Raw genomic sequence first — 14,646 nt, forward strand, 5'->3', positions numbered from 1 at the left:
TTTACTCAAAATTATCACAAATTCAGATTCGGTGGTTTCTACTAATGACATTTTGCTATAGTTCTGTGGGGTTTTTTACCCATTTGCTTTTTCATTCGGCATATTTAGATTGACCTCTTTCTATAGGTAAGAATTTAGTACCAGGCTTTGAAGATGGACTTTGAGAATGTTGACTATGAGAAATTAATTTGAGTTTAATTCAGGGCAACTATATTTTCAACTCTAAGGATCTGGTTTTGTTGTTTTTAATCAAACTAAAGTAGATTTGGCTTATACAAAAGTCACACCTCAAGTGATTTTTGTTTTGATCAGGCCTCAGACCTCTTTAACAACTGACTAGTAAAGAAACTATTAGACTCAGAATATTAACTGTCAAAATAGACATTATCTACAGATTTGCTGTATTTGAATTCATTTGGGCCTCGTGGAATAGTTGTATAATTAAGAACAGCTGTAAGACAGGAGGCTATTCATTTTTTCTTTGCCTGTGATAATAATCATGCATGTCCTCTTGAAGAGAGAAGCAAAGCTCTTATTATGCTTAGTAATAATGGGTATGTTTAGAGTGCTTTATAGTTAACTAAAGGCTTATATTATCTCATTTAATCATGAATTCTTGGAAGATTGTTTGTTATCCCAATTTTACAGCTACAGAAACTGAAACAAAAGAATTAAGTGATTTGCTCATTATCACAAAGCGAATAAGTGGAGCTTTGGAACTTAAAATCAGGGCGGCTGACTCAGAGTCTGTCTTCTTTCACTCCGCCACACAGTAAATGAAATTATACACAACATACTGAGTAGGGAAATTAGAAAAGTCAAAGTGAGAGTGTGTGTAATTTGACATGGATGGAAATACAATAAAGCAGAGTAGAGTCAGTAGCTAAAATATCAAACACAGGCAACCAACAAGAGCTGTGCTATTCGAAATACTAAGAGATGATGTTTTAGTTTATAACAGATAATTTTAGATATTTTTCATTTTGAGGCATAGAAGGGGAGACACTCAATAAAGAATACATAGATTTGCAAATTATCTGCATAGAGTTCTCCAGCTGTGTGACTTTAATATATTACTCATTACTTTAAATCTTACCTGTTTTTTGCATAGAGCCTAAAACAGTGAGGCCCAACCTTAAGACAAATGAATGATGCCATTACTTTGAGTAGTTATTTGAATATCCTTCTCATTCATATGGTGATAAGAGAGTAGCATTGTGATTGAGAGCTTGGACTCTGGGGTTAGGCTTCCTGGGTTCAATTCTGACTGCTCTTTACAAGCTACCTGACCTTCATGGGGTGTTTAACCTCTGACCTTATCCTTTCATCTATAAAAGAATAATAATAATCCTAACCTCACAGGATTGTTGTGAGGATTAAATGCATTAATACATTTAATGTACTTGGAACAGAATTAAATGTTAAATAAATGTTAATGTTTATTTCATCGAATAATACCTTATAAACAGGTTCTTTTTGCTGAAAGCTTTGTGGTAAAATTTGATCGTATTTTTATAACCTTTTGTTTGTTATCCTTCTTTAATTCATATTACTATAGTATTTGTTCATTTAAAATGATGCTACTTTAGGAAATTAATTTTATAATGTTCCTTTCATCAGTTTTCTCTGCATTTTAAAAGCTTTTCAATATGTGGAAATGCTCTCCAAGGATGTCTTGGAATCTCAACTCTCCAAAAAAAATGGAAATAAGCATAAAAAATATACTCAAAAATAAATATGAAGCACTTACACTGGGATAGCATAGTGAATCAAATTAGAAACATTAATAAAGAAAAATTTTTAATATCTTACAGTCCAGTTTTAATATTACTGTTACTAAGAATCAGGCCAAGCTAAAACTCAAACAATGAAAATAGTATTGTGTGTATTTAGCAGACACAGCAAAGATTCTTTAGATTTCATTTATATAATTTACATATAATTATATGTCTAAATACATAAAAATATTAACAATATGGTGAATTGTTTTGAAATATGGTCATTTTGGATTTCAGAGAGGACAGCAACAGAATATGTTCTGAGGAGTATGGTAAAGTTTGGAAACTTGCTATCTTTAATTAAATTTTTTTATTTCTTTCCTGTTAGTAGAAGAATAGAATGTTCTAAAGTGTTTCTTTCATTTTAGTTTTTTCCCCTTCAGTCTGTGGTGTTTATCATACAGAAGTGTATTTTAAGAAATTAACACTTAGTAATTATGAGGAAATGTTTTGACTTCATTTAACATCTGTACCAGATGTTATATATTTAATTATTTTTCTAAAAAAAGGAAGTCTTGATAACTTTTATTGTTCTTCTGTACAGTGCATCTTTCATTGAACATTTTAGACAATTGATAAGCATTATTCAGTGGCATATGGTCTGAGTCTGACGTGCTTTGAAAAGAGTACAGAGTTCTGATAATGAGGATTCTGTGAAAATGGGAAAACCAGCACAACAGATATGCTTTGAGAAAGTATGGGTTTTTAGCATCTTGAAACAATATATCACACTCAAAGGGACAGAATTGAGCTGCACAATCTGTTAGCTCATTCTTGTCCAATCTGGTCTCCTCCTTTCTTTTGGAGCCAGCATTGTCATCAACTTACTGAATTATATTCTGACTGGAATGTATTTCAGGCACAGAGTAATGTATCTACTTAAATGGAATCCTTTCTTTCTACAAAAGCTTTTTGAGTATAATAAATTTAAAATATAAAAAAATTCTATTAAGTAAAGTAATTGGTTCAACAGTTTACATATGTGCATCCTCCCCCACCACCCTAAAAAAAAGACCACTGCTTGGAGGAACATAGATCTGTTTTTCTTTTATTTATAATATTGAACATTTTTTTTGGTTTAACTAACATGTACTCAGACATATTTCAAAGATCATTCATTGGAAAGATACCTGTGCATTACAACACATGTTAGTTGAACGGAAATGAACTGTGCTTTAAAACTTCCTCTATCAAAGTGTTTTAATTGTCATGATTATTCTTTTTAAAATTCTGTATTAGCCTTTCTTAACAAGAATTAAGCCTTAAATGTCCTAAGTTATTCACTATATGTAATAAATGAATTTTTCTCCTAACTGCCTAGAATGATACTCCCTATCCTTGGAAAAATTAAGAAGGTAGTAATTCACATTTTTTTGTGAGGCATAATTCTCTCATGGAATCAAGGTTGAGAAGGACTACTCTATAGTATTCAAAATCATTGAGTTTTTTAAATTTGTAATATACTGAATTATGTAAATGAATTGGATGTTACATTAGCACTATATTTATATAAAAGGATTAAATACGATCATTTTGTGAAGTAATAAGCACACTGCCTTATTACTTACATAATAAATACTCAAATAATATCTATTACTGTTTTAAACTTTCATTATCTTAAATTCCTGAAAAATTTTGCTTGCATTATGATGCTTTGATCAAGATGAAACTTAGTTTAATCAAAAATTTATATTTTCTAATTTAAACAGGCTGTCCTAGTACTATGTTACGCTTAATGATTGAGTAACATTACTATAAATTTTTTTTATGGTGTTCAAATAACTGAGAATTCATCCACAGTAATCATATAATAAATGAAGTTATTTTTTGTGATTGTCCCCATGAGGATTTTAGGTCAGATAGGCAAATAGTTCTTTTTAATGCGTTGATTTATGTGAAAGTGGGGGAGGGGGAATGAGAAACAGCTAGCCTTCCCTGATGTGAAAGGACAGAATGTTAATGCCTGGCCAAACCTCCTGCCATAGGATTCTTTAGGTTTCCTGTGGTAAATGGTACATTACTTTTTGAAGATGATTGGCATTGCAATGAAACGCTATAAATTAGACAAGTTATAATAATACACTGTTGTTTAAGTTGTGAAACTGAAAAAAAAAAATCCCTGAAATAATTGTCAGAGCAAGAATATCAGTGAATTAATTCTTGAGGATATAAAGATATTTTATTCAATGAACTATTGAACAAAAAATGGATAATAGGCTATCATTTGAGAATGGCTAACATAATTTATGGGACAAGGAAGCACCTTTCTTTATAACATGCATTTGTCATCAGCTTCCTTATCCTGTGCTAATTTTAAAGGTAAAGTGGATTTATGTTAACATCTCCATATTCTTGCTTAACAGTTTATAAAGTAAATAACACAGGAATATCAGATGACTGTACTGTGACTATGAAACAGAATAAACTGTTTATATATTGCATTCACTTCAGAGAAAATTGGTAAATAAAATTTCTCATGTATATGTCATTAAAATGTTACCTAAGTCTATGCAATGCTTTTTATACATTAATAATTATTACAAAGCCAAACCTCATCTTCCTATTTTTTGGATTTGGGGTATAAAGCAACTTTTCCCACATTGAAAACTTGGAAAGTTTTTCTGACCATTGGAGGGAAAAAAATGAGTAAGAATGAAAACAGTTGGAATGCTTGATTATATGGATATGCTTGTCTTATGCTTTTTTACTAAACTGCAGCAGCCAGCTAAAGTGTCTTTAGATGGAGATTTTATGAGCTACTTATTAGTTTATACACAGCCAGGAGAGTAAGTGTATTGCAAGAATACCTGTGTATGTTTGAGGTGATTAATAGCAGAAGGGAAAAAGGAAATAAAATCTGAAGACAATGTCAGTTTTTTGATATTTCTATCTCAGTCTTCAGGCTTATAATTATACATGTACCTATTTCCAGGTTCCTCCTCCACTATTGTTTGCTCTTGGACTGTGTTAGTGAAGCAACAGACAACTGAAATGTGTCTTTTTAAAAAATGTTCTTGTATTCTCAAACCACTTATCTCTGCATTACTCCCCTCATTGGAATTGCCCAGAAAAAACTTCCTCATGCTGCACCTTATGTCATCCTCGGCTTTGAGGACTAGTAGAGGTCTATCATTATATAGAGAGAGATTGGGCTTTCTATTTAGTTCTTTACAGGGAGTAAGTCTTGTAAGAAAATAAGATTTGCTGCTTGTTGCCATAAAATCTGTGTTGCATTAAGTATTTTCCATGTAGAATGGAAAGTGATAGAATATTCAGAAAGTATTTATAAAATACGAGTTTCAGAAACCATTTAGTCATGAAAATTTAGTGAGTTAAACTGAGGCTGGATATTAAATCTCTTTTAAAATTCAGAAACTGGAATATGTAAGAATTCTGGATATAATAACATTAGTATTTAAAATAAGTGAGGTAAGGAATTGCTTAACCAGAATTACTAGAATAATTCATTAATTATTTAGGAAAAATAAACTTAGATTTCTGTCATACTTTCTATTATAAAATAAGTTAATTATTTAAACAAAATATAAAACTATAACAGAAGTTGAACTAGTAGACGAATATGTATTTGATCTCAAGATGAGAAAAAGTTTTCTAACCAACAAAACATACGGGATCAATTTAAAAATTTAAGTTCATAAAGTAAAAAAAATAAAAATTAAATGGACAAACAAAAAACGATGAAAGCATTATAGCATATGATACATAAATACCTATCACAAGCCAATAAGAAAAAAGTCTATCACATCTGCCTAAGAAATGAAAAGATCATTTACAAAGAAAACAGCCAGTAAATCTGAAAAATATATAACTGCACTATTGATCAAAGAAATGAGAGGTAAACAAAAATAAAACCAGTTTGATTTTTTAAATGATGAAACTGAGACTCAAAGAGGTTATCTGGCTTGCCCTGAGTCACGAAGGCAGTGAGAAAACCTAAATTTGAACAATTCCTGTGTGTGATGGTGGGATTGATTTTTGTCCATATTTTCTAAATTTTTAGCACTGAGATAAAAAGATAGGAGTCTTTTCCATAACAAGTGATGGAACAGAGATATTGAAATATTTTATGCAACACTGCATCCCTTTAATAGTTGTTACTTATTAAGGGGATATTCTACTTATCCAATCTACTTATCTACTTATTTTTTTCCTTGAGCATAAAAATAAGATGGATAACATTTAAACTTTAATTTATTTAGAATACATGTTCTCACTAAAGTAGATATTCTCTTCAATTAATTTGACTTTAATTGCAACTGTAGATGGGGTATATTTTTAATGCTCATATAGTGTCATAAGCAAAAAGCAAAATTAATGAAATACAGCCTTAATATGAAAATTTTAAAGCCAGTGCACCCACATTGTATAACTATGTTTTTATTTGCAGATGGAGGACATCATTGGAACGCTAAAAGATTCCAACCTGAAGCTTACACTTGCTTTCGGAATAGGAATGCATCATGCTGGACTACATGAAAGGGACCGGAAAACAGTAGAAGAACTCTTTGTAAACTGTAAAGTTCAGGTATTTTTTTTTCCGTGAACAGATATTTAAATGTAATTTAAAAGTTATGTTTTAGTTAGATATAGTGTCTTTTATTTTTTAGGTTCTTATTGCTACAAGTACATTAGCCTGGGGTGTAAACTTTCCAGCTCATTTAGTAATTATTAAGGGAACAGAATATTATGATGGAAAAACAAGACGTTACGTGGATTTTCCCATTACAGGTAATTTTTTTTTTAATTTACAGATACTTTAAGCTTCTATTTATTTCTTAATAATTTGAATTTGCATGAATTAAATTTGAGACTGGGTTACATTTAAGCATATGATGAGCAAATTGTAAACTTTTGTTTCCAGTGCAAATATTATTCAAAGTATTGAACCATTTTATTTATTTTTACTTACCGAGTCTTACATTTACCCAATTTGTTAATAAACATCAAAAGCATAACTAATGGTTTCAAATTCATAAATAGATAGAAGTAAACAACAGTATATTCTTATAACTTATATAATTAGTTACTTGTATATTAGTTACTTAACAAATTATAATTAAACATTATAATGTTTAATTTTAAACTTGTTTCACTGGAAATGATACTTCCCTGGGACTTCTAGAACCAAGGTGCTCATTGCTACAATCTGTTCATGAAGAGGCTATTAACATATTTTAAAACCTGATAAAAGCATTTTTATTGTTTCTAAGGAGAAAAATATAGTCAATGTGTATTTCTATTTGATGAATGCATGTATATATTTTTAAAAAATCGTTACTACTTCAAAGATTCCTGCAGTATAAAAGAGAAAAATACTGTGGGTAGAAGGGTGAGGCCTAAATGGACCCATTATTCATAGGGGAAAAATAATTAAATGACTCTGAAAGCAATTTTTCTATGTGTTACTTTCTCTTGTTTAATTAAAATAATAACTCTTAAACAGCATTTTTAAGCATTTAACTAAATAAACTTTCCTCTTTCTTTTACAAACAGTAAGAGAAAACCTTTTGGGGACTCAATTTTCTGTCATAGTGAATTGATTATTTAATTATTAGGAAACTCAATAGTAGGCATCAGAGATAGAACACATGCTGTTAAGAGATTCTGTTTCTTTTATTATTTTGTTCTGTTGTAGAAACATGCCATAATCCATAAATATACCTTGTGCTATGTGCCACATTGCAGAATACCTCTTGTCCTGTTTTTTATAGATGTACTCCAGATGATGGGGCGTGCTGGGAGGCCTCAGTTTGATGACCAAGGCAAAGCTGTAATTCTGGTTCATGACATAAAGAAAGACTTTTATAAAAAATTTCTTTATGAACCTTTCCCAGTTGAATCAAGGTAAAATTTGCTATAAATTATTTAAAATGAATTCATATAGCAAGTCGATATTTTTGTGGTTATATTGTATTAGATAAAAATCAGTGAAAGTAGTTCACAGGAATTATTTGAAGTAAAAAAGAAGATATTACAAAAAACTTTAAAATTTGGATCAAATAGTAAAATTATTTTTTAAAAAATTTACTAAAACTGACACAAAAAGAAATGGAGTATCTAGATAGTCTCATCAATCAGAGCAATTGAATCTTAAATTTAAAATCTTTTCACAAAGAAATCTTCTGACCCAGGTGCTTCATTAGTGAATTCTTCATAGCGTTTAAGAAAGAAATAACATCAATCTTACCTGAACCCTTCCTAATAGTAGAAAAGATAGGAATATTTGCCAACTTGTTTTATGACATCAGAAAAACTAAAGCCTGAGAAGAAATTTATGAGAAAGGAATGTAACAAAACTCTGTTTCTCATGAATATAGATGTAGAAATCCTAAACAAAACATTAGCAAATCAATTCCAGCAAAGTAAGGAAAGATAATATAGAACAGTTAGGTATAATTTATTCCATAAATGCAAAGATGATTTATTACTTGAAAAAAAATGAATATAATTTACCACATTAGCAGGGAAAAATGAGAAAAATCATGATAACCTCATAGATGTAAGCAAAAAGGCATTTGATAAGATTTCACACTCATTCATAATAAAAAACACTCAGCAAACAGGAATGTGAAGCAATGATTTGTATCTTGATCTGACTTAATTTTTTATCTATTACTGAGTATTCTATATTTATATATTCTTTATTAATGGGCATTTAGAGAGTTTCCAGTTTTTTCCTTTTACATATAATATTGCAATGAAGTATTTTGCTTCTCTATCCTAACATATAAATGTTTCTCTAGCAGATGATAATGGAAAAGTGAAATTGCTATTTGATTTTTCAAATAGATATTGCCAAATTGCCCTTTAAATTGACCGTATGGATTTATACTCTGTCATTTATAAATTGAGAGTAAAACAGCACCTTTTTTTTTTCATTCAGTTTATTATGGCCATTTTCTCATGTCCTTCAAACGTCCTTTGCTAAAACTATTAATACCTGCATATTTTTGCTATATAGTTTATTAGGAGTGCTCTCCGACCATTTAAATGCAGAGATTGCTGGTGGTACAATAACATCTAAGCAAGATGCAATGGATTATATTACCTGGACTTACTTTTTCCGACGTCTTATCATGAACCCCAGGTAAGTGCAGGGCAACTTTTTAGTTCTGTTTTGCACTAGAAGTAAATATGTTTGAAAGTAATATAATCTTTAAATTCAGATACATAACAAAAATATCAGAACTTTGGACATTGTAGATGTATGAATTTGCCCAGAGAATCAGGTGATATTTCTGATATGATCATAATACATTATGATATATTAGAAAAGGAATAATTGTATGCATTTATTTCTTAGCTTGTTTTAGTTAATTTAGGATATCATCAAAGAGTTTGCTCTATAGTTAGGGAGACAGGACCACTAAAGTCATTAAGAAATGTGCTAAACTACATGGTAATGACTGACTTAGGTGCAGTTGGCTCCTTAAAATGGTAAGATATAAGCATTTAAAAATTAAATCTATATTCCTTAATTCATTTATTAAGTACCTACTATGTGACAGGAACTATTCTAGGCATTTTGAAGATGTATTGGTAAACAATACACAAAAATTTCTGGTTTCACAGCACTCATATTCTTTTAGCAGAGACAGTAAATTTCAAAGTATCTGAGAGGGTAATGAGTGCTTTGAAGAAAAAAAAAAGAACAAGGTAAGGAAGACTAGGGGAGCCAGAGAGTGGAGAAGGTGGGGGAAGTCTGAATGGGCCTACTTAAAGGTGCTAAAGGGAGAGACGGGGAGATGCTGGTCAAAGGGTAAAGACTTTCAGTTATAAGATAAATAAGTTCGGGGATATTATATATAACATGGTGACTGTAGTTAATAATACTGTATTGTTTTTTAAAAAAGTGCTGACATTTGAACAAAAACTTGAAAGAAATGAAAAGGTTGACCACATGAATATGTAGGGAACATTTTAGGCCAAGAGAACAGGAGAAGCTTTAAGGTAGGCATGTCTAGTGTATTCAAGGCACAGCAGGGAAAAGGTGTAGCTGACGCAGAAAAAGCAAGGGGTGGAGAGTAGCATGAAATGAGCTTAGGGATTGCGGGGGTGGTTCAGTGGGGTTACAGGTCATGTGGAACCTTAGAGACCATGGCAAGGACTTTGACTTTCATTCTGGATGAAATGGGAGCTAGTGTAGGGGTTTTGAGCAGAAGACTGACATAATCTGTTCACTTCATAAGATAGGTCAATAATAATCATAATGTTTTAAATGATTTAAACTTTTGAAAGACAAATTCTTAGATTCCTTTTTATAAATCCAGTTAAACATGATTTATAAGCAACAGATCAAATCAAAATGATACAGAAAAGCTGAAAATTAAGGATTGAAAGAAGATATGTAGGACAATAACAAAGAGAAAGTAATAGCTATAGAATTACATTCAGACAAAACGAAATTCAAGGCAAAAAAGATTTAAAAAGGACAAAGAAGAATGGTTCATATTGATAACAAGAGCAATCACTAAAAAGTTATAGTTTACAAATTTTTAGGTGACTAAAAGCACAGCGTCAAAATATATAAAGCAAAAAGCAATAGAAATCCAAGACATTAGTTAAATTACAGTTATGTTGAAAGATTATATCTGTTTATATTCTTGTGTGTTTGTGATATGTAAATAAATACATACATGCATACAAAGATATGTATTTATATGTATAAATATGTAGGTACAGATATATATATATATATATATATATATACACACACACACACATTAGTTTGTTCAAATATATATAAATACATGTACTGATGTACCATGAAATATAATATATTCTACATCAAGTTCTGGATTCAATTTGTATGTTCAATTTTACTTTCTGTTTTCCCTTGAGAAAGCTTTTAAATATTTCTGAGGGAAAAATGTTGTGGTAGTTTCAGCTGTCCCTGCAACCACTTTCATTATTTCTGTCATTATTACTGCTGCATAATCTGAACATAAAAAAACATGGTGCTGTAACAAATGACTTCCCAGTACTGACAGTTATAGCAGCAGCATTTCAATACTGATGAAAAATTTCCCAGCAAGATCTCTGGCCAGGTTTACATAAACCAAACAGGAAATGGTTGCCACTATTCACATTAAATCCAAACTGGTGTAACTTTATCTGTGTTTTACATTACAGTAAAATCTCTTTTATTCTCAACTGGTGAAATTTCATCCTTATTAAGGTTAGAAAAAGATAACTTGAGGTTTCATATGTGGTATTCTTGTTTGTCCTTTAATAAAATAGTTTAAAGATTTTTTTTAAAGTTGTTTTACTTTTTAATTGTTAAAATTTAATGAACTTTGTAAATTTTTATGATAGGGAAAGATTTGTTATGACTTTTTCCCCATGGACTGCTAATAGAAGTTAGCTTGTCTAGCCCATGTGCTAGATGCTGTCAGTATCAAACTGCCTTTGACTTTCACACCTCTCAAGGGACTAGTAATTGTTGTGTTCAAACAGCCTGTAATTGTGATCCCGCTGGCTTTCTCAGTACGCTTCTGGCTATTAGAATCATTAAACAACTCAGCACCTGTTAACAGCATTGTAAATATTCAACCCTGCTTGTGTGCAGGTTGAGTCCAATATAGAGAAATCTTACAGAGCTCGGCCTCATAAATTAGAGCTTCTGACAAGTCAATTATTGTGAAACTGGGTTTCTCTGTGGAATAAATGAAATAGCATGCTGACAAAAAGGTAGGCTGTCTGTTTATGGCAAAGAGAAGATAATGACTTGATGATTCAATGCAGTGAGCATGAAAATACATTGTATCCTTTATCCATAATTAAACAGTTGTGTAATATTTCTGTTTAAATAACCAGTAAATTATAAATTTTGTACCGTGGAGAGTGCGACACGAAAACAGACCTTTTTACTTAGCCATTGCATGCTTTCTAAAGTTAGTAAAGTGATTATTGAAGTAATGATATGTAATGTTTTTAGCTAAATGTTTATAATTATTTAGGCTAGAAATTGCACAGTGACTGAAAAGTTCACGTGATAGAAGCAAAGACCAATAATGCTATTAATAAAGATCATGTAAATATAAATGCCATTCTTTAGTCACAGAAGTGTCAGAATATGTTATCTCTCAAATTTTTGTTACTAAAAAATAATTCCATTTACATTTATTTTTATTGTTTAACAGTGTCTTTTAAATTGTATGTCTAATTAAGATGTAGTAATATCATAAGTATTTGAAAATGTTTTAAATTGCCTTATAATCTAATAATCTAACTTCACTGATTTATACCAAGGATCCTCTGTTTCAAAATATTAACAGAGAATACTTGGTATAAATCAGTGAAGTTATGTCATTAACAAAAATAGATGCATTTTAGTATTTGTGTTGGCTGCATAGGAGACAAGTATTTTAATGATTGAGAGTTTACAATTATATTCTGAATATAACATTTTAACTAGCAGTCTCAATATTTAAAAGTTGTCACTTTTTAAAAATAAATAAGAGTTAGCATTTATACCAGGATACCTGAAGAAAACAATTTTAGGGATTTTTAAAATTCTAGGTTAGCCCCAGATATTATAAAGATAAAAGTGTTGATATTGAATAAATTTTATGTCAATTCAATTACTTTAAATTGAATTTTGTATTTCTTCTTTTATGCAAGTCAGTAAGAATGTTGGTGAGTGCATTAGAAAAGAACTATATTAAGAAGAAATATCAATGGGAGTTTTTAAGTTATTCTGCTCAAAAAATGTTAATTTTTAGCAAGTTAGATTATGAATAATATTTTAGTGTAGTCCTCAGATAATTTGTGGTAGTCTCAGAGACATGATTTTAGTTGGGTTTTTTTTTTTTTTTTTATTTTAAATGTTTACGAAATGTTTACTCTGACTGTACTTTATCTGAATAAAAGCCACAAATTAGTTAAATTTTTTTCCAACAGTTTTAAATAAATACACATTAGAAGACATATTAGCCCATCAAAATATATCTTCTAAATACATAAAACAGGAATAAAATAAATATAAAAGAATCTACAGTTTTTTTAAGAAAAGTTTTTATTAATAGTTTTAAATATTATTTGTAAGTATGCTAAAATTGTTTATTAAGGCATCAAATGGTAAAGTTGGCATTCTAGTTATATCTATAGAGAATGGTTTATGGTTATCAGTAGCAACATCTGTGAGATTTTTTGTTTTCAAATGGCCTGATAAATTTATGGATAAAAATGGAATATTTAACTTTTTGTTTTAATGGTAATATTATTTTCATAATGTCTTTCTTTAGTGATTTTAATTGCATAACAAATAGCTTGATCCTTGCTCTATTTGCAAGAATATGATACTATTTATTATACTAATATGATACTAATAGTACCAAGAAAATGGTACTATTTATTCAGTCAGTGTCTTGGGCACATTTTCAGTAGTCTTTTTAATTTAGAAATAACTTTATCAACTGTATATTTGTCCAGACACCTGAAAAAAATGTTGGAAAATTTATAGGCTTACCAAGCCAAATGAATGTGAAATACAGTAGTGCCCCCTTTATCCACAGGGGATACATTCTAAGATTCCCCCCGCCCCTCCCCCCGCCTCCCCGCACACACACACCGGAGATTCCTGAAACTACAGAGGGTATGAAATCGTATATATACTGTTTTTTCCTATACATGTGATAAAATTTAATTTATAAATTAAGCTCAATAAGAGGTTAACAACAACTAATAATAAAATAGAACAAGTATAACATATACTGTAATAAAAGTTATATGAATGTAGTCACTTGTTTCAGGAGATTTCTTGCTAAATAAAATCTTTGTATAGACTCAGTGCTTTCTGGCTCAATACATTGCCATCATTCGGAACTTGTCTTCTTTTCATGTCTGCCACTCACAAGTTTAATGCCTTTTCTGTCCTAACTAAGCACTTACATACTGTGGCCATCATTTTTGCAGTTTGAGGTACAACAGCAAAACTAGCACAGATTTCTTTTTTCTCCTTCACAATTTTAAGGACACCAAATTCATTCTGATTGTAGATGTTAGCAACCTCAGCATATGATTTTTTCTTTCCTTATTAAGTCAAGATCTTACACCTTTTCACTTAAAGGAATCACTTTATAACTTCCCTTTGTCATATCTGAATTGTTAGCATCACTGCTCCTGTTTTGTGGGGGGCATTATTAAGTAAAATAAGGGTTACTTGAACACAAGCACTGCGATATTGTGACAGTTGATCTAATAACCAAGATGGCTATTAAGTGACTAATGAGCAGGTAGTGTATACAACATAGATAAAGGGGTGGTTCACATCCCAGGTGGGTCTTAGCGGGATACCTTAAGATTTCATCACGCTACTCAGAATGGTGCGCAATTTAAAACTTATGAATTGTTTATTTCTGGAATTTTCCATCTAATAGTTTTAGATTGCTATTGACCATGGGTAACTAAACCATGGAAAGGAAAAGTGTGGATACGGGGGGATCACTGTAGAAAGCGAGGACTTATATTGCAGAAAGTTTGGCAGATAAATTTTATTTGTTGGGAAAAAATGAAAGACAAAATATATTGTTAATATAGTTGACCCTTGAACAATGTGCGGGTTAAGGGCACTGACCCCCACACAGTTGAAAATCTGTGTATAACTTTTGACTCTCCCCAAAACTTAACTACTAATAGCCTACTGTTGACCAGAAGCCTTACCTCTAACATAAACTGTCAATTAACACAAAATTTGTATATTACATGTATTGTATACTGTATTCTTACAATAAAGTAAGCTAGAGGGAAAAAGTGTTAAATCATAAGGAAGGAAAAATACATTTACAGTATTTATTGGAAAAAATCTATGTAAGTCTACCAGCACAGTTTAAATCCATGTTGTTTC

The 14,646-nt window shown here is 30.6% G+C and overlaps 1 protein-coding gene across 1 annotated transcript in view; it reads left to right on the forward strand.

Moving 5' to 3' along the window:
- ASCC3 (activating signal cointegrator 1 complex subunit 3) overlaps positions 1-14,646 on the forward strand; it is a 266,182-nt gene that overhangs the window by 191,368 nt on the left and 60,168 nt on the right. Inside the window, exons 31-34 of the mRNA XM_011360723.2 lie at positions 6,187-6,324; positions 6,407-6,527; positions 7,511-7,643; positions 8,761-8,886. Coding sequence (XP_011359025.1) covers positions 6,187-6,324; positions 6,407-6,527; positions 7,511-7,643; positions 8,761-8,886 — 518 coding nt within the window. The remainder of the gene's footprint in view (positions 1-6,186; positions 6,325-6,406; positions 6,528-7,510; positions 7,644-8,760; positions 8,887-14,646) is intronic.

Source organism: Pteropus vampyrus, unplaced genomic scaffold, assembly GCF_000151845.1.
Source record: "Pteropus vampyrus isolate Shadow unplaced genomic scaffold, Pvam_2.0 Scaffold58, whole genome shotgun sequence".
Lineage (NCBI taxonomy): Eukaryota > Metazoa > Chordata > Mammalia > Chiroptera > Pteropodidae > Pteropus > Pteropus vampyrus.